The sequence below is a fragment of the Notolepis coatsorum genome (genome assembly GCF_963971535.1).
Source record: "Notolepis coatsorum genome assembly, chromosome: 13".
Classification (NCBI taxonomy): Eukaryota; Metazoa; Chordata; class Actinopteri; order Aulopiformes; family Paralepididae; genus Notolepis; species Notolepis coatsorum.
The window spans coordinates 108,781,298-108,807,191 of NC_140177.1; the positions used below are offsets into that span (position 1 = coordinate 108,781,298).

General features: G+C 42.3%; 1 protein-coding gene across 1 annotated transcript in view; it reads right to left on the reverse strand.

The window, feature by feature from the left end:
* LOC311239184 (kinesin-1 heavy chain) overlaps nt 1–25,376 on the reverse strand; it is a 74,295-nt gene extending 48,919 nt beyond the window's left edge. Inside the window, exons 1-9 of the mRNA XM_084327460.1 lie at nt 25,002–25,376; nt 13,333–13,420; nt 10,373–10,446; nt 9,171–9,275; nt 8,855–8,903; nt 6,876–6,931; nt 6,678–6,765; nt 3,800–3,924; nt 3,041–3,145 (exon numbers count right to left, since the gene is read on the reverse strand). Of these exons, the coding sequence (XP_084183586.1) occupies nt 3,041–3,145; nt 3,800–3,924; nt 6,678–6,765; nt 6,876–6,931; nt 8,855–8,903; nt 9,171–9,275; nt 10,373–10,446; nt 13,333–13,420; nt 25,002–25,130 (819 nt within the window). The 5' untranslated portion in view covers nt 25,131–25,376. The remainder of the gene's footprint in view (nt 1–3,040; nt 3,146–3,799; nt 3,925–6,677; nt 6,766–6,875; nt 6,932–8,854; nt 8,904–9,170; nt 9,276–10,372; nt 10,447–13,332; nt 13,421–25,001) is intronic.
* Nucleotides 25,377–25,894: the final 518 nt, after the last annotated feature.

Sequence of the window (25,894 nt, forward strand, 5' to 3'; positions counted from 1 at the left end):
AGCAGACGGCAGTCCTTCCGACCTACAATATCAGGCCTGCTGAACACACAACCTGCTGAACACAAATAATAATAATAATAATAAATAATAATAATAATAATAATAATAATAATAATAATAATAATAATAATAATAAGTAAATAATAAAATACTAAAGATCTTTTTTTTTCTCTTCTAAATGTATTTATTTATTTTCAGATATTGATTGAAGAGGTGTGTTCTTAGTCGACGGTGAAAGATTAGGCGGGCTGTCCTGACTGTGGTGGGTAGAAAATAGCCTGCTTCACTTTTAAGACCCCCCAGGAGCCCGAATAGGAGTTGGTCTCACTCTCAAGCGGCCAGAAGATGCAGAGTGTAGGGATCTTGAGGACGTGTAGTTAGAAACATAGGTAGGAGGTAAGCAGGAACCGTTCCCCTCGCTGCACGGTACGCCAGGTCAAGAACCTTGAAGCGGATTCATGCGGTAATGGGAAGCCAGTGCAGCTCTTTGAGAAGTGGGGTAATGTCATTGGTACCAGGAACTATTATAAACGGTCTGCTCTATTCTTTTGGTTCTGAGAGGAAGCCGCAAACGGTCTGCTCTATTCCTTTGGTTCTGTGAGGAAGCTGCAAACTGTCTGCTCTATTCCTTTGGTTCTGTGAGGAAGCTGCAAACGGTCTGCTCTATTCCTTTGGTTCTGCGAGGAAGCTGCAAACTGTCTGCTCTATTCCTTTGGTTCTGTGAGGAAGCTGCAAACGGTCTGCTCTATTCCTTTGGTTCTGCGAGGAAGCTGCAAACGGTCTGCTCTATTCCTTTGGTTCTGCGAGGAAGCTGCAAACTGTCTGCTCTATTCCTTTGGTTCTGTGAGGAAGCTGCAAACGGTCTGCTCTATTCCTTTGGTTCTGCGAGGAAGCTGCAAACGGTCTGCTCTATTCCTTTGGTTCTGCGAGGAAGCTGCAAACCGTCTGCTCTATTCCTTTGGTTCTGTGAGGAAGCTGCAAACTGTCTGCTCTATTCCTTTGGTTCTGCGATGTGAAGAGTGAGACATCGCTCTACAATAGTGTGCTTGTTGGTGGATATCTGAGATATAACAGCAGCTACCCAAGGTAGTTTAGTGACCGCAGAGGGACCAAAGCAAACCCGTGTATTGATCAAAATCAAAGGCATAAAATTGCTGTGGAAAAAGATAAAACCACAACACTGCTCAGAGGAGAGTTTTTATCTGATTCCTGTTACACAAAGGGTCCTTCAGTGGTTGAAAATGGCACCTTCACAGCGAGTTAACTGTGAACAAACATTGGCTTTGCCACACTCGCAGCTCTGGGCTCCATGGCTCTGATATACAGTTAGCTAGTGAAAGAAAGGACTCGAGATGACAATGAGCTCTCTCAGCTAACTCTGCTACATTTACAGTCATGTTAATTGGTGTGAAGTGAAGTGGCCTTAAAACAAGGCAAACAATGAAATTAACGGAGGACTAGTGCCTGGCTTTCCCCGTTTATTAGACTATAAAGCAATATAATATAATAATGCAAACCTTTATTATATACCAAATAATACATAATATAATACTGACATTTTATTCTTGCACTAGGTATTTGAGTTCCAGTCGTTTATTTTCCTTGCTTGGGGCCAAGTTTAGCCTCATATTTGTTCCGGAGAATATCTTCAACCCCATATTCCTGTGCAGACTTCACTTAAAGGGATAGTTTAGATCTTTGGACATTAAATAGTATGGGTGAGGACAGTGGTTTTCTGCTGTGGATCGTTAAAACCTTTGCCTGCATGTTATGGAATGGATTAACACTTTTTTGTCAACCCCATTTGCTACCTGTCTGAAGCTTCCCTGTTCGCTCTGAACTGAAGACAGTCAGGAGAGCCCTGTAGCAGTGAGGTGGGGTGGGGGCTACTGACCACCAGGAGAACCCTGTAGCAGTGAGGTGGGGGCTACTGACCACCAGGTGAACCCTGTAGCAGTGAGGTGAGGTGGAACTACTGACCACCAGGTGAACCCTGTAGCAGTGAGGTGGGGTGGAGCTACTGACCTCCAGGTGAACCCTGTAGCAGTGAGGTGGAGCTACTGACCACCAGGTGAACCCTGTAGCAGTGAGGTGGGGTGGGGGCTACTGACCACCAGGTGAACCCTGTAGCAGTGAGGTGAGGTGGGGCTACTGACCACCAGGAGAACCCTGTAGCAGGGAGGTGGGGTGGGGGCTACTGACCACCAGGAGAACCCTGTAGCAGTGAGGTGGGGTGGGGGCTACTGACCACCAGGTGAACCCTGTAGCAGTGAGGTGGGGTGGGGGCTACTGACCACCAGGTGAACCCTGTAGCAGTGAGGTGAGGTGGGGCTACTGACCACCAGGAGAACCCTGTAGCAGGGAGGTGGGGTGGGGGCTACTGACCACCAGGAGAACCCTGTAGCAGTGAGGTGGGGTGGGGGCTACTGACCACCAGGAGAACCCTGTAGCAGTGAGGTGGGGTGGGGGCTACTGACCACCAGGAGAACCCTGTAGCAGTGAGGTGGGGTGGGGGCTACTGACCACCAGGTGAACCCTGTAGCAGTGAGGTGGGGTGGGGGCTACTGACCACCAGGTGAACCCTGTAGCAGTGAGGTGAGGTGGGGCTACTGACCACCAGGAGAACCCTGTAGCAGGGAGGTGGGGTGGGGGCTACTGACCACCAGGAGAACCCTGTAGCAGTGAGGTGGGGTGGGGCTACTGACCACCAGGAGAACCCTGTAGCAGTGAGGTGGGGTGGGGTGGAGCTACTGACCACCAGGAGAACCCTGTAGCAGTGAGGTGGGGTGGAGCTACTGACCACCAGGAGAACCCTGTAGCAGTGAGGTGGGGTGGGGTGGAGCTACTGACCACCAGGAGAACCCTGTAGCAGTGAGGTGGGGTGGGGTGGAGCTACTGACCACCAGGAGAACCCTGTAGCAGTGAGGTGGGGTGGAGCTACTGACCACCAGGAGAACCCTGTAGCAGTGAGGTGGGGTGGGGTGGAGCTACTGACCACCAGGAGAACACTGTAGCAGTGAGGTGGGGTGGAGCTACTGACCGTGCCTTCAGCCAGAGCAGAGATGACATTCCCCAGGGAGGACAGAGACTTGTTGATGTTCTTGGCTTCATCCAGCACGGCGCCCTCCGCTCCTGTTTTGCTGACCTGGAAAGCACAAAGAAACCATGTCAACGTGGTGTTACACACACAACCGCTTCCATGGTGACATGCCAAGCTTTTATGCAATTACTAGATATAACATTAAGAAATCTTAGTGGTATGCTTAATGGTTATGAGTGCAGAATGTACATTTCATCCAATACCTTAAAGACGTCATTCAGTGTCACTGCCTAAAGACGAGGCAACATTTAGTACTTCCTCATGCTAGTATCCAGACCAGGGGCTGGACTTCCCACACCAGCACTAAGTCCCTGTTCCATTACAAGTCCATGGGATTAAAGACCCAGACATAGAGTAGGGTGGCACAGACTGAAACTTAACAATCAGCTGATGCTGCGTTCCGTTCCATTCACTTTACTAAACAATGTAGACTGAGAACAATAATGGATATATAATCCATTTCCCCACTCTTATTAAAACTCTTACCATCCTTCTATGTGTGAAAGGAGGCAGAAAATCAGGTGGCTTTTTCCTTTTGATGACCCGACAAATGATACCAGGCTCTCGGTATCCAATTCTACTATTGGAGAAATCCTCTGATACCGACACCCTCGTTATAGCCTGTTATTAGCTCGACCTCATGACACCGGTATCAGTGCATCCGACAGGCTAGACAACAAAGAGTTTGAGCCACCACACCTTTTCACTGCCAGCCAGATCCACCAGGTACAGCTTGCCGCTGAGCTTCTGCTCCGTCTGGGTGTTCTCCTGTTTCACATTGATCAGGAAGATGCTGTGACTCCTGGAGCTGTGCTCGTTCATGTCTGGGAGGAAGAGGAAGAGGAAGAGGAAGAGGAAGAAGAAGAAGAAGAAGAAGAAGAAGAAGAAGAAGAAGAAGAAGAAGAAGAAGAAGAAGAAGACTTGATTAGAACTGAGAGTATCATATATTAGTGGCACATTACCAGGGTTCCCACTCCCAGTCTTTATAGAGAACCGTCTCCCAGGATATTTTGAAGAAATAATCAAAGATGAAGACAAAGAACCATACATGGTAGGGAATGATGCACAATAATTATCGGGCCGATATCAGCTATTATGACATCATCCCGATAAAATTATTGATAGCTCCGATAATAAATAAATAGAAAGATAATTTTTTTAACATTTTTTTTTACTTTTTTCTTTTCATGTCAACGTTCACATGCACAATATATGCTTACTTAGGATTTGACTTGATTCAACAACAAAGCAGTCGAGGCAATGGCAAGCCGAAAACGGTCGAAAATTAAGTTTGTATTTTTTCTTTTTACAACTGCGGTAGGTACCGGTAGATTTTTTAGAGACTAAAGTACAGAAAAAAGGTACCGTTGGGTACCGGTATCGATTCACAGGTACCGGTACCCATCCCTACTGACAAAGCACAATACCTGTTGGTTTTTAGTTCACTCATTGTTCAGGGAAACACATTGTTAATGACATTGACGGATTGTGAATTTTGTGATTGACTCAAATTATATTTATTTGGAAAAATAAATATAGTCACTTTATTTGAAGAGTCAAAACTGTTCTCTTGGCTTTGTTTTGTTCATAGTAGTAACGCTCATGTCATGATAAATCTGGTTAGGTCAAAACTACAGGAATATACATAAAAAAAAATATTATAATACAATAAATATATATATATCGGTTATCGGTATCGACCTTGAGGAGCAGAAAGTTATCGGTATCGATATCAAAAAATCAATATCGTGCACCCCTAACACATGGTTCTTGTTTTCGTTTTTGTGAAGCGTGATGTTCTGAACGCTGTTTTCAAATCTATTGCAGGTTGAATTCATTGTTAAAGGAACACTCCACCAGAAAAATAAAGCTGATAAATGAATGCCATAATCTCATACAAATCCAAATAATATATGAATTTGGTTTGAGAGTTATTGAGTTAAAGAGTTGAAATAATGAAAATCGGAAAAATAAATATATCAAGGCCTTTGTATGTTTCTAGGTACTGTTTATGTCACCAAGGCCTTCATATCTTTCTTTTTCATCATTTCACTCTTGTATTTACTTCCTGCAATAATACACATAACGACATAATAATAATAATAATAATAATAATAATAATAATAATAATAATAATATTATTAATAATAATAATAAAACGTGATTTGCATAGCACCTTTCATACAGGGGATTGCAGTGCTTTACATCAGTAAGAAATAAGACATAACATCTATGTAAAACAAGCAGGAATAGCAAAGCATAAAAACATCTTAACTCTTGAACTCAAATCTAAGGAATTAGCACAAGACAGTTTACAGTTTTGGGATGTGTGAGAGATTACGGGCATTATGGGAAGTGATCATTTCATTTTGGATCATTTATCACATGTTTGATTTTGGGTCAGGTATCACATACATTCTGAATGTGGAATAGCTATTCAACTTTAAAGGACCATACCAGTTGTGTTTTTTTTAACATGTGGGTCACATGTCATTCTTGCCTTGATATAAAAATCAAGGCGCCCTTATTTTTTCTTTATAGTTACTGAAATATTTGGTAGTAATTGTATTTGGTCATATTTGCTGCCGATTACCTACTGCCATAGGCTTCCATTGTATCTGAAAATCGTACACACCATATAAACCCATGAAAGTCACCACATCCGACTAAACATCTAAATTTATTCTCCTGATTATTCCTGACTTATTTTTTCCTGAAAACTCTATTGTACTTTAATACAGTGTCTAAAAAGGAAGAAGAGGCATTCATCCTCAGATGCTGTATTATGCCACAATGGCAAAACCTTTCAGAAAACAAGTGACACATAAGATGTTAGCATGACATTTTAGTCAAATGTGGTGACTTTCTTCAGTTCATGTGTCGTTTACGACACATTTTCAGATACACTGGCAGCCTTCTTTCTTTAGTTTTTCCAATCACGGTAAAATAGTGTGAAAAAAGAAGGGCACTGGGCACCTTGATTTTTTCATATCAAGGCAAGAATGACAACATACTTTGTATGTTGTGCGTTTTGTAAATCGGACCCAGGGTAGACTAGTCGGCACTCTTTGTGTCAAGAAAAACATCCTAATAAACTAAACTTGGAACCCACATGTCAAAAAGACTGGCATGGTCAAGTACATTAGGCTGCTCAAAGATTTCCATTGATTGAGTTCTTCATCTCAAGGGGTTCATTTAAATGCGTCTGCAACCTTCTAATGCTCCAAAGTATTGCGTTGTACTTTTCCTTCCGTCGACTGGGAAACCAGTGTTCTACATGGAGCACGAGGGAACCCTGACACACAAGCCAGAACATATTCCCATTAGCATTATCTACTTGAACACATGCTTGAAGCTCAGGCACGAGCAAGCACTTAACCCTTTCTCTACCACACTACAGAAGGTTAACCTTTCACTACCACACGTCTGTAGTGTGGTAGTGAAAGGGTTAACCTTCTGTAGTGTGGTAGTGAAAGGGTTAACACTTTGCCGTGTGGCAGTGCAAGGGTTAACCCTTTGGTAGTGAAAGGGTTAAAAGGTCCACAGATGCATCATTACATGAGACATGGGGTCTTACTTGTCACCGCGACGTGTCTGTTGGATTTGCCTTCGTCGATGGTGTCCATGACCTCGTCTGGGCTGCAGACAAATCTCTCAGTGCAACCCTGGAAACAAAGGGCACGACGAGAAGACGTCACACACACGGACGCAAAGATGGCAATGTCTCAGTTTATCCAAAAAATCACCCGATCCTTGGACCGTAGTGGCGTCTCACCTTGACGTAGGGCACTCTGTTTTTGTCTTCGTGCACAGACAGGTTGGTCTTCGACACTGGAGAGGGGGAGAGAAGCGTCAGGGGTGTTGGTTGTGATGGTGAGTTGACCCCCAAAGGAACGAACTTAGAGTCACAGTCGACTCCTGGCTAGGAGTTTAGAGAGTCGAAATGCAATCAAGTTGACTCTTTGACCCCCATAATTTAAAGATTTCAGTACAAACTATGGGTGTAACGGTACGTGTATTCGTCCCGCAAATTTACGGTACGGCCGTCACGGTGCGGTACGTGCAGCCATGCGAAGGATACGCCTCGAAGCCTTCCCTCTTTACAGCGCAAACACACCAGTCGCGCGTGCAGGCACTCGCGAGGTCCGTGCGAGAAGAGCGCGTGTGGCCGGGCACACCGAGGCACATTTACATTGGAACAGCTGCAGGGTCATTACAATTTTACAGTTTTCTTTCGTTTTCTTGTTCGCCCAATAATGTTAACCAAATGAAACCAATGGAAAGAAACGCACCAACATTCTCCCCCGCCGGACTAGAGTAGGGTAAATCTGCAGTGCCGCAGCTCCATACATTGCCGGACTCACAGGCACAGCTGATAAAAAAAAAAAAAAAAAAAAACCTATAGAAAATTATTCTATTTAATAATAATAATTATCATAAATATAATATATAATATTTTTTTTTAAAGTTATCTTTTTTTTATATTAATAATAAAAAATAAAAAATATGTTCTTGTACCGAACCGTGACCCCAATACGAGGTACGTACCGAACCGTGGCTTCTGTGTACCGTTACACCCCTAGTACAAACCCATGCCTAACACAGCCAAAATACTTGGCCTTACGTGACATGGATCACATTAACAAGCTATATCACAATAACAAGCTATATATCACAATAGCAAGATGTGTGGAGAATTAAAAGCCTGTGTCAATTTAAACAAGTGCAGACCGGAGCTGGGTGCAACCGGTTGATGCTAATTAACAGTCAGTATTTAGGCGGCAGGCCTACCGGTTCAAAGACCGAAGTCTCAGCCTGCACGGCTCAAAACAAAGAAAGTTATGTGTTTACATACACGTGAAATTTAAATAATGTCCCCCTTTCCTTCCCGTCCCTAATGCAGCAGCTCATTAACCTCCTAACTGGCAACGGCCCGGGCCCTCTTATGACACGCCACTTTGCGAGCGTCTGGCAGCTCGGTTCTGCATTTTTATAAAACATATAATATATATGAAAGCCCTATGTGTTGCCATTCGGATGCCCCCTCACTCGACAAGATCCGTTCAGTGGTTCGCGAGTTACATGCCGATATGTCAGGCATGTGACTTTGTACACACGAGAGTCAGATTTACCCCCCCCCCCCCCCCCCCCCCGAGGCTCTAGAACTGTCAATCATTCGCAGATTGTGAAAACTATTGGACAGGGTTGTAGCCAATGAGTATAGCTTTCCAATGATACCCGAAGTTGGATTGTGCGAATCAGGGATATAGGTGAAAATCTACGAGCGAAAACAGGAAGTGAAAAATACACGGAATGCATTGCCGTCAATGAGGAAATGGATTACTGGAGAACTTTTTATTTTTTTAAATTTTTTACACCATTTAGCAAAACCGCTCTAAATCACCCATTTCTGAACAGACCTATGAAATTTGGACCTGTACTATAAGACTTCAGACTATGGACCCAGCTTATACCATATATTTTTTTGCAACTACTACAGAAAAACCTGAGTACACAATTACAAGTACAACTCAAGTTCAGCCCTATGTTACTCTATTTCATTAGCACTAAAAGTATGCAGTCCTCAAGTTCAAGTTTCAAAATTGCCACTTTTCTGCCCATCTGTTAAGAGGTTAAGTTACCTTGCATTTCCCAAACTTTCTCCAGCATGTCTTATACAAGCCCATTATCCACATGTCTGCTGTAACGGTCACTGCTACAAGACAAGAGGGAGGGCGGCTACAGGGGACTTACCATCCAGAAGGTCCCGGATCTTGTCCAAGTAAATTTCAAAATATGAAACCTGGAGAAAGAATAGGAAGATGAAGGTTTTTTTTTTTTACGTGGGGATCCAAATCGATAGAAACATTTAGAACACTTTCAGAGAGGGAGAATCATCCAACAACAGTGTGAGGATTGCAAGTGTAATATAAGTATGTTGAGCTTTGTTTACAATGTGGTGGCTTGACATTCAGACAGTCGAGGAGGGAGGGAGGGATAGAGAGAGGGAGAGAGAGAGAGAGAGAGGGAGAGAGAGAGAGAGAGAGAGAGCGAGAGAGAACATACATACCTTGATATGGAACTCCAGGTTCTCGTCCATGGAGTAGATGTAGTTGAAGATGTCCTGTACGATCCTGGGGATGATGCCCATTCCGTCTGTGTCATGGAGGTTCCCCTGGATGAAGAAGACAAATATAATTTCAGCACAAACAGCATAGAAACCTAGCCTGGTCCTAACCAGACAGAAATAACACCAGGACATGAATCATAGAAACCTAGCCTGGTCCTAACCAGACAGAAATAAAAATAAAAATAAAAATTATTTTATTTAACCAGGAAGTCCCATTGAGATACAATATCTCTTTTGCAAGGGAGACCTGGCCAAGATGACAGCAATAACATTTGCAATATATCAGACAGCAATAAAATGTGCGATAAATCACACAAGAACATAATAAAAGTGTATACAAATCACATGTAAACACAAAAAAGAATAGTCTACAATCATAATAGTAAAAGTGTATGACAGTAAAATACAGTAATTTTGCAGTTTTCTAGTTGGGACCCGACTACAGAAAGCAGCGACATTCTTCTTGTAGGAAGTTATGTAATACAGATTTAAATTCGCAGAGAGAGACCAGGGTATCCAAGTGGATATGGTCCTGTAGCCCATTCCATGCCCAAGGTGCGAAGCTTGAAAAAGCTGTTCTTCCTAGTTCAGTGTTTATTCTCGTTTCTTTTTTCTTTTTTTTTTCTTGTGGACCTGGTAGGGTGGTACTGATGGTAACATGATAACATCAGTACACAAACCTAGCCTGGTCCTAACCAGACAGATATCATCAGTACACAACCCTAGCCTGGTCCTAACCAGACAGAAATAACATCAGTACACAAACCTAGCCCTAACCAGATATATGAAGTGAGTTTTATTGACATGACCACCTGGATTGGAGCACCTATTTTTGAACAGAACAATCATGTAGATCTCCCTTTTGGGGGATCCGGGTCTCCCCAGCAAAATGAGAAATAGTTTAATAAATGTCACTTAATTTACTACACACTCCACACAATATGACTATACACACAGGCTATAAACACTTCTGCAAATCTGCTCTGAATCATCTTCATCGAACAACAAAAGATCTTCCGTATATGGGGTCCCTGAGAAAAATCTTGTCAAAATGGTGGTCTGAGGCATAATAGTTATCGGCTTAGGGCTCCTTTAAGTTTGGGAAGCATGCTATAGGCCTAGTCTAGCTTTTAAACCCTTACCTCCATGGTGTGTGTTTTGCCAGATGACGTCTGTCCATAGGCAAAAATTGTCCCATTGTATCCGTCCAGAACATCTGTAAGACATAAGTTATTCAAACAGAGCCTCAAATGCTTGATATATTCAGTGTAGACCACACAGCTTGACTAATAACAGATATAAGCTAGTCCTATACATGACTATTTCAATATTTGAGCCATTTACAGTTGAGATGTGCAAGTCTGTTTTTGGATCTTGAGAACACCATGCATTTTGTTGTATTTGCATTCACTGTTTACTGAATTGTTACCGTTTACTGTGAGCAATCTGTAGTGCCAAATTTCCCTCTCGATCAATAAAGTATTTCTATTCTATTCAGGACCAGTTTGAGATTTATAAGAGCTTTCTGGAGGGCATTAAAGGAAAGCTGCAGCTTCTCCATAGCTAGCTGAGCAGTGTCAGCAAAACAGTATACAATTGTGTCATCCGCATATAAATGGGCCTGACAATCATTCAATAAGGAGATGATCATTTATATATATGATGAAAAGGACTGGCCCCAGGATTGAACCCTGTGGTTACGGTACACCCTTTGTTATCTGCAGAAACTCCGACTGTGCATTGCCGTATTTTACACACTGACGTTTCTCAAACAAGTAGTTCTGAAACCAGTCACAGGCCTTTCTACCCATACCAATATTACAAGTCAAGTCAAGAGTTTTATTTGTCACGGCATACAAGTATACAATGAAATGCGTATACTTAACTATACTATACTTAACATAAATATGTTAAGAGCAAAGGATGATCAACTGTGTCAAATGCTTTAGACAGATCTAGAAAAGGAACAGCACAATGCTTCTTATTATCTAATGCAGATATAATGTAATTTATAATTAATGTAACAGCTGAAATAGTGATTGCAACCAGATTGGTGCAGACTTAAAACTAAGTGAGTTGAAACTAAGGAAAAACTTGAGTTGGTCGTTTACTGAGTCACGCCTATCACCACCCTTATGAAGGGGAGTCACACAGGCCGATTTCCAAACAAAGGGAATTCTCCCGCTGAAATAGAAAGATTAACTACATGTGTTAACAGCTCTGCAATAATTGGGATGGACAATTACAGGGGGGGAAGCATCCAACCCATTCTCTCTGGTGGAGCACCTGGGGTCAATGGAGTCAGTCACCATATTCAACCTGTGTAAGCGGAGACTCAGTGCTTCTGTTTTTGTTTAAATTCACCACTTTCCAAATTTTGAATGAATTAGTAATTTGGTCTAAATAATAGCTAGTTTTAGCTTTCTCATAGCAGAGTAGTGTTGTTGTCACGATACCAATATTTTGACTTCGATACAGATACCCAGCCTAAGTATCACGATACAGGTTATGAAGAATTTTCTGTTTAGTTTTAGTCACAAACAGGAGAGGAAATTAGGCCATTTTACTCGCCAAATGAGAGTATTTTTTATGTTTGGCGAGTGATTCATGAAGACCATTCGCCACACTGGCCACTAAGTAAAGAAAACAAAACAAAAAAACCACGAACATCGGAAAATGCCTGTCAGAAATGTCAACTGGAATAGCTGGGAGTTAACATGGCTAGCTAGTTAGCTGCAATGGATCATACATGACGTGGTGTGCTGTTAGTTATCTGAAAATAATACGGGGGGTAATTAACGTGAGCTAACGTTAGCCCTTCAACGAGTGGTTTGCATGGACACTGGACAGTAACGTTAGCTACAGCTTCGTTATCCTAGCTAACGTTAGCTACATATCTAGCAAGCTATAGACAAAGAAAGTTTAATGTGACTGATCTAGTGAGCTAGAATCAGAATATTCCACCCATAAATAGCTAATGTCAAATATAAATAACGCAATGGCCATACCAACCCGTTCGTTTGACGGGAGCTAGTTAACGTTAGCTAGCCTAGTAGTACCAGTGAATCATGTTGCTAAAGATTTCGGTCGAGTAACGTTAGCGAGATTGGCCTACGTTCCGTTACATATTCATAATCATGAGAAGGATAGGAGTCTGAGGCGGGATGTCGAAAGACGATGCTAAACATTTATTAATGTTAAACTGAACTCTGTTGACGTTGAGCTAGTGTGCCGACAGGAAAGTAACAAACAACATGGTCCGTGCGGAACCCTTCCCCAACACATAGTTCCGTCGGTGGTTTGATTGATTGATTGAAAACTTTATTAACAGATTGCAGAATGGGTACAGTACAGCTCAATACACACAATTGTTAAGGGGATGCAGACCAGAAAAAGACTTTCGTCTTGTTTACATCAGGGTCCCCCATTTTCAATTCATCATAACATATATGACATACACGACATACAGATAGACAGTACTGCTACATCTATACATTTATGACATACCAGATTTGCAAATACAGTACTGTTTGTGATACAAAAAGAGTCTTTGTTAGAGTTGTTGATCTTCCACAAAAGATTTATTTTTGGCTGGTAAAAAATCTGTTTGGCTGGTAAAAAAAATCATCTACTCGCCAGTTGGCTGGTAAGCCAAAAAGTTAGTTTCCTCCCCTGGCTCACAAATGCGAGTGAAACGCACTGTCGAGTCCTGGCTTTAAGCAGAATCACGAACAGACAATGTGGAAAATACCGTGGTGTGTGTTCAGCCGACACCGTCGACACGCCCACTACACAAAGCCTACGCTCTCTTCTCACACACGCCGCCGCCCCCCCCCCCCCACACACACACGCCGCCCCCCCCCCCCCCCCCCACACACACACACGCACACCCCCCCCCCCCCCCCACACACACACACAGCACTGAGCGGAGGCATAACATTTTTAAATAGACCCTTTTAAATTAAATAGAAACATGACAATAAACATTCCAATATAAAAGATATGTCATATCACATTGTAATTTGTACGGGAAAACTAAATACTCTAACACCATCAAAACTAAGAAAGATATTGTGACATATTTTATTTTGTCCATTATCACCTTTGACGATCTTCTGGGCGCAGGCATTGTACACTTGTTCCTGTGTCGTGTTGGACTGGAACACTCTGTCAAACATGTAAGGTTTGCTCTAGAAGGGAGAGCAGAAAGGATTAGCTAATAGCTACGTTATTTTAAGAACATAATAATTATATGACAGATCATTATATGTCAAATATAATATAGCACTATGAATATATAATATAAGCACTTCACCTGTGGGCTGGGTGATAAACCGATAATGTACCGATCCGATACCAACATTATGTTGGGTAAAAAATGCATTCCTCCAGTGCAAATAGGTGGTACCATTTTGTGCCCCTTTAATTCAACTGAATGTACAACAGCCAATCATATGTTGCCAGACAAACACGTTGACAGGAGGTCAACACCATGGAGTATGTGGAATTTGTGTGCTAGTGTAAATTAAATGTAGTATCTTTTCATTTATCGTTGGCAAGGTAAATTAGATAATATACCGTAATAGGGATTTCAGGTCACATCGCCCAACCCTACATAGACGTACTGCAAACTAGGACGACGCGCACACACACACACACACACACACACAATGAAGCCTCATTACATAAGACAATACGGGGTTCCACTGAAAAAGCAATCTGCCACCATCTCCTGACAAACTCTACCTAATTTAACCTGCTCAGGGCAATCTAATTATTCTCTGAGACCAAGTAACCCTTCTGAATTTTTCTCACAACTACTAGTCTAACCTTAAACTCCTCACGCCAACAACAGTCTCCACACCATACTAATGAAGTCAACTTATTTTAGCAGGCCCTGGCTTTACTGCTGGCTGATGAGCTGTTCTACATCACACAATTTTTTGCCGAACCACTGGTGCCTGGGCGCAGTGATTTCATCACCTCAAAAGCCCTGTTGCTTTTTGAAAAACTGGGCTTTTGAGGTGATGAAATCACTGCACCCAGGCAGCAGTGGTTCGGCAAAAAAATAGTTCAGAGTATATATCTGCTTAGAAAACGAAAATGTTGATTTTATTTAATTTTTTTATAATTTATCATTTAAATACACAGGTCACAACATGTTTACAGGAACGTTTTGGAGTTGTATTTGGAGTGCGTTTCATGACTGTTGGGAACTAGGCTACACTGGCACACCTACTTCCAGTGAATGACGCTAAGCTAGGCTAACGGCGCGGCTGTTCCCTAAGCCTAATGCATGCACAGAGAAGAAAAGGGTATGCATCTGCTTGTCTAACTCCAGGGTAGATGCCATGGTGGCAAATAAGCACATTTTCCGAAAAGTTGGCATGTTCCTTTAACACTTGTTTAATATTCTGTCATAAATATGCAAATCGATGATATTTCATGGTCGATGTCGACTCCTGGTTGCAGTGCTAGTTTAGAGGAACCACAGACAAATAAAACCGCTGCTATGAGCACCTTGGTGGATCAACCAAAGTGACATGCTGTGATGCTGCCTTAAGATTAAGAGTTCACTTGACTCATCTTGTCTTAAGTTTTGGGCTCGGCCGGCTGGGTGGGGTTCTCTTTGTAGTAGCTACATAATATAAAACATTTTATGAAAAGGGCTAACTCCATTCACCTGGGGTACTCACAAAATACATGCCTCAGTGAGCCTTCCAGCTGTAATTACCAGGATGGATGACAACACCTGTATACATTAGTAAAGGACCCTCCTCTCCTCTAGGGACTAGTATGTTGACACGTAGCTCTCTACTGTCACCATGGAGACCTCACCACACACACACACACTGATCCTTCCTGGTTTGCAGCCAATAAAACAAGCAAACCATCCTGATCATAAGCTTCAGTGTTCAGTCAATCAAGGTGAAAACATTGTCATCTGTGTGAGGTCAGTTGTTAAGATTTATGTGTAGCAATACTACTACCACAGTCTGACACTACTGTAGTTGAGTTATGTGTACAGTAGGGCTGAGCCCAAACGTTCGGACCTTCGTTCATTACGTTGGTGTTCGGATTCTAAATCAACATTCGAATAAAAAAAAAAAAAATTATATATATATTCTTTGTATGCGTCTATTCATTCTGTTTGAACCAATGGGTTTTTTCTTCACAGTTAAGAATGTTCTGTGTAGCAATACTACTACCACAGTCCGACACTACTGTAAAAGTCGAGTTCTGTGTAGCACTGTGCTAGCTAGCTAACATTAATCAATAAAGATCCTCACTGCGATTGCCGATGGTTATGATAACTAACTAATCGCAGTGAGGATCTTTATTGATTAACGTTAGCTAGCTAGCACATTTTGCATAGAATAAACTTGGCTAACGTTAGCTTATATAGCTAGCGAACTATAATTCTAGTTAAAGCTAGTTCAAGTTCAAGTTTCAAGTTTCTTTAATAGTTGTCATACAGAAGTACAGAATACTTTTATACAAAATGCTTCTTACTGTTACGCTCCAGCTAGCTAGCTAAAGTTAATCAATAAAGATCCTCACTGCGATTGCCGATGGTTGTGATAACTAACGTTACGTGCTACAGTAGCTCCCATCAGTACTGTAGTCATGCCATTGATGCCAACATTCGTTGGACGAGCTATGCTAGCTCTCGTGACTAGTTTGTTATTCTTCATTCCAGAAGGTTGCTTCAGGTAAACTAGCGCAACGTCACCACTGACAGCAGCGCTGTGCTCCAATAGGAAGGCATTCGCATGCATAAATGAATAAATAAATAAAATAAAATAAATAACGTTTTTTTTTCCAAACGCAGTATAGTATCATTTCGAACACTCTAGTACCGCGGTACTATACTAATACCGGTATACCGTGCAACTAGGGTTGGGCATCGTTTGGATTTGAACAATTCCGATTCTCCATTTCTATTCCTGTTCTAAACTATTCTCGATTCCGATTCTTTGAGGTCCAGGTCAAAACAGGCCACAGCTTATTTCGCAGGAGTTTTTTTTTTTTTTTTGTCAGAACTTCCAGAACCGGAAGTTAGGAACCGGTTCCTATTAGAACCGGTTTTCGGTGCCCAACCCTACGTGCAACCCTAGTGTACAGTAGCAATACTACTACCACAGTCAGACACTACTGTAGTCGAGTTCTGTGTAGCAATACTACTACCACAGTCAGACACTACTGTAGTCGAGTTCTGTGTAGCAATACTACTACCACAGTCACACTACTGTAGTTGAGTTCTGTGTAGCAATACTACTACCACAGTCAGACACTACTGTAGTTGAGTTCTGTGTAGCAATACTATTCAACCACCATGGTTCGGGGCACATAGAGAACGTTCAGTTTACTTTGGTACTGTGTGGAACCCTTTGCTGTGTGTATGGAGTGCTTTTGTCACTGGTCTTTGACTATTTCCATTTACTGTCATACAAGATACAACACTAAGACTAAGGAATACTAAGTTCAGTTAACATTAGTACCGTAATTCATCCCAAAATCGAATGGCACCTGTTACTTTGTCTCGGAAATGGCTATTACTAGACTACAGGTAATGTTAAATGGCCAAGACAAGCTATATTAGGCCACATGATATTCTCCAGCATCGTTTAAGTCTGCTGTTTGGGTGCTACAGACTTACTGTACTCTATGATAGATGGATTAAAAAGGAACAGAGTGTGAGAATTGAGGTGTATGCGAGCGTCAATACATTTAACGTTACGTTCTCATCGCCCCGGTCCGTTACCGGGATAAAGAGAGATACAAATACTATTTACACAAAACAACCTCTGCATTTAGATTCTGACAGAGCAAAATCCATAATTAAATCATTAATGTTGTTATTTATAGTGAACTATATGAAGCCCAATGCAGTGACGTTTGTTAATGCATTGAAGGCAAAACTGTATTATTATTTATCAAATACTATTTGAATTAGCAATGGAATATGTTCTCCCTGCTGAACCACACTGAAAACCATGATATGAACTGAACCTTGATTTTTGTGAACTGTTCCAAACCTACTAACCACCACAGTCTGACACTACTGTTTGAGGAAAGAAAGCCTTCTATTGATCACCAAACTCATTCCATTCCTGTTAGGAATGCACCAATCCGACTTTTTCAGTCCCGATACCGATACCTGGGCTTTGGGTATCGGCCGATACAGAGTACCGATCCGATACCCATTGTTCAATTAATAAACTGTATGCCTCACTGTGTGGAAGAGACTCTGGGATCATTCTTTTGGCAAGGCAACATCAGGCTTGACTTAAAACATTACTTTCCTAACTTAGTGAAACAAAATTTAACAAATTAACACAGATATAAATGTTATTTATTAATATATTATTATTTATATATAAAAAAAAAAAAAAGTAAATGTAATCAGATATAATTTTTTCCCCGATACCGGATCCAGCTATTTTAGTCATATCGGGGGCGATATCCAATATCAATATCGGAGGATCCCTAATTCCTGTGTACGACCCAAAAGACTGCCAAACACAGAACAGTTCTGTAAAACTCAATAGGAGCTGCATCATCTTACCCTGCTAATCACAAGAAGACTACGGCAGATTCACCCCAGCTAGCAACCTACCTATAGCTACCATCAGCCCTGCCAGAGCTGCCAATTAAAACAAAGATACAGCCCAAGTTCAAAGTCCTCATAGTCAAAGCCACGCCACAGCATTCACAAAAGAAGTAAAATTATTCATAATGTGGAAATACTTAAACCATTAATCTCAAATGTAAATCTAAACAGTAGCCTACACAAAGTAGTGGGACTCCTACAGAAAGTTAGAAGTACCACGGTCCACGGCACAGAGCAAACCCTACGGACGCCAAAACGAACGACGCTTAGACCACCATAGCTGAGCCAGATTGAATGTTGTAGCTTTGGAAGATTGTCCGGCGTCCAAATATCAAAACAATATCTCCGAAGGCACTTTTGAGGCTACCTATACAGATAGCCATCTCATGAGATTTCTCATTGAAACTTCAATGCCATTCTAGTTTCCATAACTAACTAACTCAGAACTTCCTGGTCCACAACTGGTTTTATATGAAACTGCCCGGGCAGAACAATAAAACCAAGGTCCAGGGCGGTTAGGTGGCGTAGCGGAGATTGCGTTAGTCACCAACCCCGGAGCTGTGAGCTGGATTCGCCTGTTCGAATCCAGCGCACAGCTCCGGGGTTGTCACCAGCTTGGCTGGCCGTTCACACTAATACAATTGTACCCGGGGTGGGTCCGGGTCGTTGTAAACAGCGACTCCTACAGTTCGGTCGGGGCGCCTGCTAAGCGCGGATAGGACCTGAGTGGGATAGTGTGATCCTTCCACACGCTACGCCCTCTCAGGGAGGATCCGAGCTGCCAGGTGAAAAGAAGCGGTTGATTGGCTGGACGTGTGTCGGAGGAAGCACGTGATAGCCTCCACTCTCCCAGATGATCTGACTGTGGGGGGTAAGTGCGCAGCGACCAGGAAGGGGATTGGGAATTGGCATACGACTAACATTGGGATGGGAGAAAAATCGGAGGAAAATGGAGGGGGAAAAGATAATAATAAAAAAAAAAAACCAAGGTCCAAGATTATTCTGAGACACATGATCCTAATGACCTTTTCTGAGGTGCATGCAACGGCTAAATCACATCGGAGTTACTTAGGAAAATAGGCCGCTACTCCCTAATGCCGCTGCTCCCCAATTCAACCGATGTGGTTTGTTGATCAGCCGACCTTGTTGCTTGGATAAGAGCAGGAAACCTAGATATGACTCTGAAACTAGGGCTGAGCGATATGGCCTAAATATGATATCACGATATTTTCTGACCTTTCGGTGATACACATCACGATGTTTTTATTTTTTTCCCCAAACAATTCATTATGAGGCTTACCAAGACAGTATTTTAGTTTGCAAGCTAACATTAAAGACAAAATAAAATACCCATGCATTTAGCATTTTTATATTAGATTTAGATTATTGGATTATTAGATTATATATTGCATATATTTAGCAATGAGATATTATATGATTTAGATATGAAATATGATGAATTGAAAATGGGGGACCCTGATGTAAACAAGACGAAAGTCTCTCTGGTCTGCATCCCCTTAACAATTGTATGTATTGAGCTGTACTGTACCCATTCTGCAATATGTTAATAAAGTTTTAAATCAATCAATCAATCAATATTATTTTAGCATTTTTATGAAACTACTGTATATTTCTATGCCTCTAAATGTTTTGATGAATTGAAAATAGAGGACCCTTATGTAAAAAAGTCGAAAGTCTTTTTCTGGTCTTCATCCTCCAGTCCACTATTGTTGTATTGAGCTGTACTATATTGTACCCATTCTGCAATCTGTTAATATAGTTTTCATTCATTCAATCATTCAGCCGGCAACAGAATAATTTTGATTGACAGTCGAGTCTGCCAATTACGTCACACCGCTTGCACCCGCCCTGCTGTTCTTAGCACCAATCGGCAAGCGCTATTCGTTTTTTACTTTCCAGACGGTCCTCCATTGATTTTGACGAGAGCTGAACAACAACAACAACGTTAGCTACCCGCGGCCGACGAGTTCGATTACCAGCGCACCGCAGCATGACTAAACAAGGCATAATGATTTTACTGCAACGAATGTTATAATAAAAGCCTTTCCATACATCTGTCTGATTGAAAACTTTATTAACAGACCGCAGAATGGGCACTACTCAGCACGGGCTGAGATATGAACGAGTAATGCTTGCTATCTATGTCGTCCTCGGACGTTGCTAAGTTCGGGAAAATAAGCTGATGTTATTGAACGTGTAACTATATAACGTTAATGCCACAAAGCGAATGCATTTGTTAATCATAAGCAGTGTTGGGACTAACGCGTTACAAAGTAACGCGTTACAGAAACGAAGTTACTTTTTGCCGCAACTAGTACTCTAACGCATTACTTTTGAAATTCAGTAACGCTACTTACGTTACTGAATGGTTCGTCACTGCGTTATTTGCGTTATATACGGCGTAGATTGATAGCGAGCGGTAGTGATTATTATTATTATTATTATTATCCTCATCCCCACCCGCGTAGAATGATACGAGGCGAGTCTGGCCACTGGCCAATCAGAAGTGCGCAAACCAGATGCGGCTACGGAAAGAAATAGACCCTCTCTATTGTAAACAAAACAAACGCTCGCTATGAATCTACATAAAAAGAACGCAGTAACAAACTAACAAACCATTTAGCAACTACTTGGAGAGATAATTAATATACAACATGGAAACGAGATAAAGAACATGTTTGAGGCGCTGCTGGAGTCAACTGGACTAACGTAACGTTACTACATCTCGACCACCGCAGACTGGTGAGTGCAATGTGTTCACTGAAACTCAAGTTGATCAACGGATTTTGACTGTACGAAATCTGCCAGGGAATCTCATAATACTAATCAAACAATATAAATATAGTCCTTTCATGCACAATTGATATCCTAACTATTCTAACGTTGCAATGCTTTGATTGATATCTTAAACAACGTTGCAACTTGCAAGATGGTGAATGAATGAATGAATGAATGAATGAATGAATGAATGAAAACTTTATTTAACAGATTGCAGAATGGGTACAATACAGTACGGCTCAATATATACAATTGTTAAGGGGATGCAGACCTGAGAAAGACGTTTGTCTTGTTTCCATCAGGGTCCCCCATTTTCAATTCATATAGACATTTATGACATACACAACATACATGACATTTATGGCATAGGGACATATAGGTATTTAGTACTGATACATTTGTGACATAAACGGTATTCAAATATACAGTACTGTTACCCCTAGCTTTGGGTAGGGCGTTCCACATTGTTGTGGCATAATTGCGAAACGTGTTTAGTCCCTTGTTTGAGCCGAATCTGGGTTTTACATGATTTGTTGAGCTTCCTCTGGTGTAGTGGTTGTGGTATTCACTGACCTTTGGGAAGTATTTTGACATGTACATGTACCCCGGTCGTATAGTGTATCTTGTAGACCAGGCCCATTGCAAGTTGCTGCACTCTGTCGTCTACTCTAAGCCATCCTAGGTTGTCAAAGTGGGCAGGGGTGAGGTGGGTTCTGGGGTTCAGGTCAAGTAGTAGTCTGACCAGTTTGTTTTGTGATGTTTGTAATTTTGTTTTAAGCGCCTTTGAGGTATAATGAAACGCTCCGGCGACATCAAGGCTGTTCCTTCAACCGCCGCACTTCTTATTATATCGACTCGGGACAACATTTGTTTGTGTCAGATTTGTGTTTGTATCTAGACCACATTGCTTAGCAGAGTTCGGTGATGTGAATGGAAACTGTCAAGTTGATCAACCGATTTTGAATACTATCTGGGGCATGGGACTCGGGAGCAATCTTTTTTTTTTTCTTTTTAAATAACTAAATAGTTACTTTTCACAGTAACTCATTACTTTTGGGCGTAAGTAACTAGTACAGTAACGAAGTTACTTTGAAATGAAGTAACTAGTAAAGTAACTGAGTTACTATTTTTCAGTAACTAGCACAACACTGATCATAAGTAGTAACTTTGATGCAGTAGTGTGTGTGTGGGGGCGGCGTTGTTCTGGTGTGGACCAGATTGACGCGACACAATCCTCTTGGGCAAAACATCACGATATCCATGATCGTTAATGAACTGTACCCGATATTTATATAATATCGTCATATCGCCCAGCCCTATCTGAAACCACTCTGATGTGGTACATTCATCACCACCATTCCCCTCCCACCCCTCTCTGCCATCTCCACTGCTGGACGGATCTAAAAGTAGAACCAAGCCCGTTCTGCGGGGGCCTTCCAGGCTACTGTATGCAAATGAGCGAGGCGGCTGACTGACGACGTGATCTCTGTTTGTGCACGAGTGACAGGGCAGTAATGGATGCGTGAATAATTCACCAATGGCGAACACACACACCATGCTGGCAAACCTAGCTCTACCTAGCACGCTCATACTACCTCATCTCCTTCCCTCCCTGGTAAAGGTGGACCAGGGCTTTGAAGTGAGCCACAGGTGAGTGAGGGAACACCGCAGGAGCATGAGCAGGAAGTGACCTAAAACACATGGCTGAGGTGTAGCGCCTCAGTGTCCTCCCCTCACAAAGGAGAGAACATAAGACCCCAAAACTAAGAACATGAGAACGACGGATGAAGCCAAGCAAGATGTGAGCCAGTGAATCTGCTAGTCAAAAGGCTTCACTGAGCTACACTGCACTCAGCTACAGCATAGGCCAAGTGGTACAGCACTGTCTGCTGTCGAGTCTTTAGGCCGAACACAGGATCGATGCCCTGGATTGTTTCAAAATAGAATATAAATGAATACAAAAATGTAAGTCAGTCAGTCACCCTGGATAAGAGCATCTGTAAAACAACAACATCATCATAATAATCACAGCTGCCTGCTCTGATTGGTGGAACAGCTGGTTACCAGGAGAGAGGACACTAGGGGATTACCCAGCAGGCCTGTGCTGCTGTCTCTGCTTATGGGTACAGTTAGTGTTGTAGTCCTCAGAACAGCTGCAGAGGCTGCAGGGCCCTCGCCCCTAACACTTGCGTCTTTCACAACTCGCAATGGCATTTTGGCAAGTATGACTGGCACTTTTAACTGGGTTGGGCATAATCCCACAAGGGGAGCACAGGCATTTGGGCATGCCAATAGTTCCAGCGTAGGTCCAATGGCTGCATCACCTAACTATTCATGAAGTCATCATAACTGTAATGGCCGTATCTGTCCTGGATGATGTAAAATGAAAGGGTCTATTGTATCCTAAATCCACTGCCTGAATCAAAAGTTTAGCCACCAAAAATGCAATTCGACAACTGAAATGTGTTATGACATACAGTAAGTGGAATTGAACAACACTGTAAAGTCTTTAGCACATCATACTTGCACTGTACATCCCGAGGTGTACCCAGTCTGCAGGCACCAAAGTCCATGAAAAACAAGAAGATTTGCTGTTGGGGAAACATAATGTTTAACCGTATTTTAATGAGGAGGCTATTGCTCTTCAGTCCAAGTCATGCACATACTGTATTATCTTTTTCAGTCTAGGTCATGGACATATTATCTTTTTCAGTCTAAGTCATGGACATAGTGTTTTTCAGTCGAGTCTAAATCATGGACATAATGTGTGTTTTTCAGTCTAGGTCATGGACGTGTTTTTCAGTCTTCAACTCGTCACAAATCATTAATTTCTTCATCATCTTCTTTGTTAACTTTAGTTATCAGACAAGCAAAAAGAAAACCCCTAGCTTTCCCCTGTTTTGCAGTCTTTATAATCCAGCCACTGGGATACAGCGAGGAGTCTGGCATGTGCCTGAGCTCTGTAAACACTGCCTTTTCAAAACAGAGTCCTGTGATGAGGATAAAGCATCAAGTGCCCCAATACCAGCAATCTAATTTGAGGGTGAATTCTCCACTGTTTCAAGAGACTGGAGGTAGTGCCTCTTGCACCAAAGAGTAAAGGCATTTCCTTATTTTGTCATAGTGGAAGGCTGCCTGCGCAATGTGACCATGCCATTCATCTTAACAAGTGATAAGGGGTACTAGTAGGAAGGGAATACATGTGCTTCAACCTATTTAATAGATGCACTGTGCTTCTCAGGCTAAGGCTGGTGAATCAACGAGGATAGTAAACTAGAGGACACGTGTCGAAATGTTACAGCAGTCATATTTGTAAATAAATAAAGGAAAGTAAAGATGATCTGTGTGCTCCAGTAGCCTAGGGCTCCTCTTTGAAGTGATACGGGCTTTCTATCGCAAGCTCAGTGGAGATGGCCTGGGACTGGGAGGCACAGCAGTGAGAAAACTGATCTCCAACTATAACACAGACTAATGGAAAAATAGATTACACTCAAATGTCTACAAATAATGTACCCATTATTGGTTGTTAAGACTGTCAAAAGTGGGTAAATGGATTGTCCCCTCCACTTTGTGGTTTCAAACCCCAATCAATTAATCAAAGGTGAATTCGTGGGTGTTTTTCTTCTAAGCTTGAAAGCAATGGATACATTTGCAATATAGTATTGCCTCATTTTACGTAACTGTAGCTGGAAGAGTGGTTACCAGTCAAGGAGCAGTTTGCTAACTTAGTATTAAAACTAGCTTGCTAGCCAAGGCCAGCTAATCTGTCAACTGACCTAGCTAGCTAGCTAACGTTAGCTAAAGGTTTACGTTAGCATATCAAAGCTTAGGTCGCTGGTATTAACGTTAGCAATGCTGACATAATCGGTTAATAACAAAGACTTCAATTGTTAGCTATATATACCTTGCCATTTGTATACTTAACGCGGTGTAAAGCCTGTTGTCCAGCTTGGGCTTGGCAGGCTAACAAATAGCAGCCTGTTCCCGGCGTTGTTAGTGCATTTGTTGAATGACAGCTAGCTAGCGATGACAGCGCAGCGACGAACTTGACATCATGTCACACGGCCACAGACATTCACCTGCTTTTCACAATGACACTTTTTTATTGATCATTTATATACCGGTCACAATCACGAGACGTTTGCCCAGTTTATATTCAATATATGGTTTCGAAGGGGCCAGCTTGGCTGTAGAGACGGGTCGACGGAAAGACAGTTAAAGTCAGCGCGGAGACATCACACAGCTAACAAGCTAACATGCTAGCGAGCTCCAAGTGCCCAAGACGATCACGGACCGCAAACTGTCCCGGAGGCCACCCCGTCGAGCCGGTGCATTACCATCCAAACTAAATAACTCACCGCTATGATCACATTGTCCTCTGCTTGGAATTTGGGGATGTATCTGTCCCCTCTGTTCACCTCCGAGCCGTTCAGGGGCCTAAAACGGCACACCACTTTGATGGTGCACTCCGCCGGGTCGGCCGCCATCTTCCACGGGTTACGGGTGGAAATTCACTCTAAAATCAAAATAGATCCTGGATCTAGGGGCGGCCGGGGGAGAAAGGGGAGGCCGAGCCCCTCTGTCCCACTCTCGGAGTCTAAGAAGACCAATAATCCGTCGGATATTCAACTAAAAAATACCTATTTTCTCTTCTAAATCACTTCCTCTCCTGTGTGGAAGCCATGATACCGGTGGATCAGTGCTCGGGCTGGCCGGCCACCTCACCCCTCCTGCTGTGTATGTGGAGCACAATGACGTCACCTCACACACACACACCCGACTGCTGCTTTTTGAGTCTCCTTTATAAACAATGGTAATAACAAAACCATGAACTTTTTAAGGGAAATCATTGGAAACATTACACCGAGCATCCAGACATACGTGTTTTACAGTTTTAATAACAAGAGCTTTGAATTCACTAGAATTAAACAGTCCAAATTGGGGGAAATGTGTGGAAAATATGGGTATACTAATTTGGTCATGCTTTTCAGTTATAACACAAGTGTAATAGGTTTACGTGACCTACAGAGGCATATCCAGCTGTGAAGACACAATGACCGTCACCTCACATTCTCACTCAGCACATGCCACAAGGAAGCAATGCCAGGGTGTAACACAAGTGGTCAGACACATTCTCTGGCCACGCCCTATTAGGAATATCCTTTTCCGTGGTCTCCTACTTAGCTCATCTCTACCCAAATACCAGTTCTACTGGCCGACTGTGTGTGTTTTTCCTCTGAGGGAGTGAATG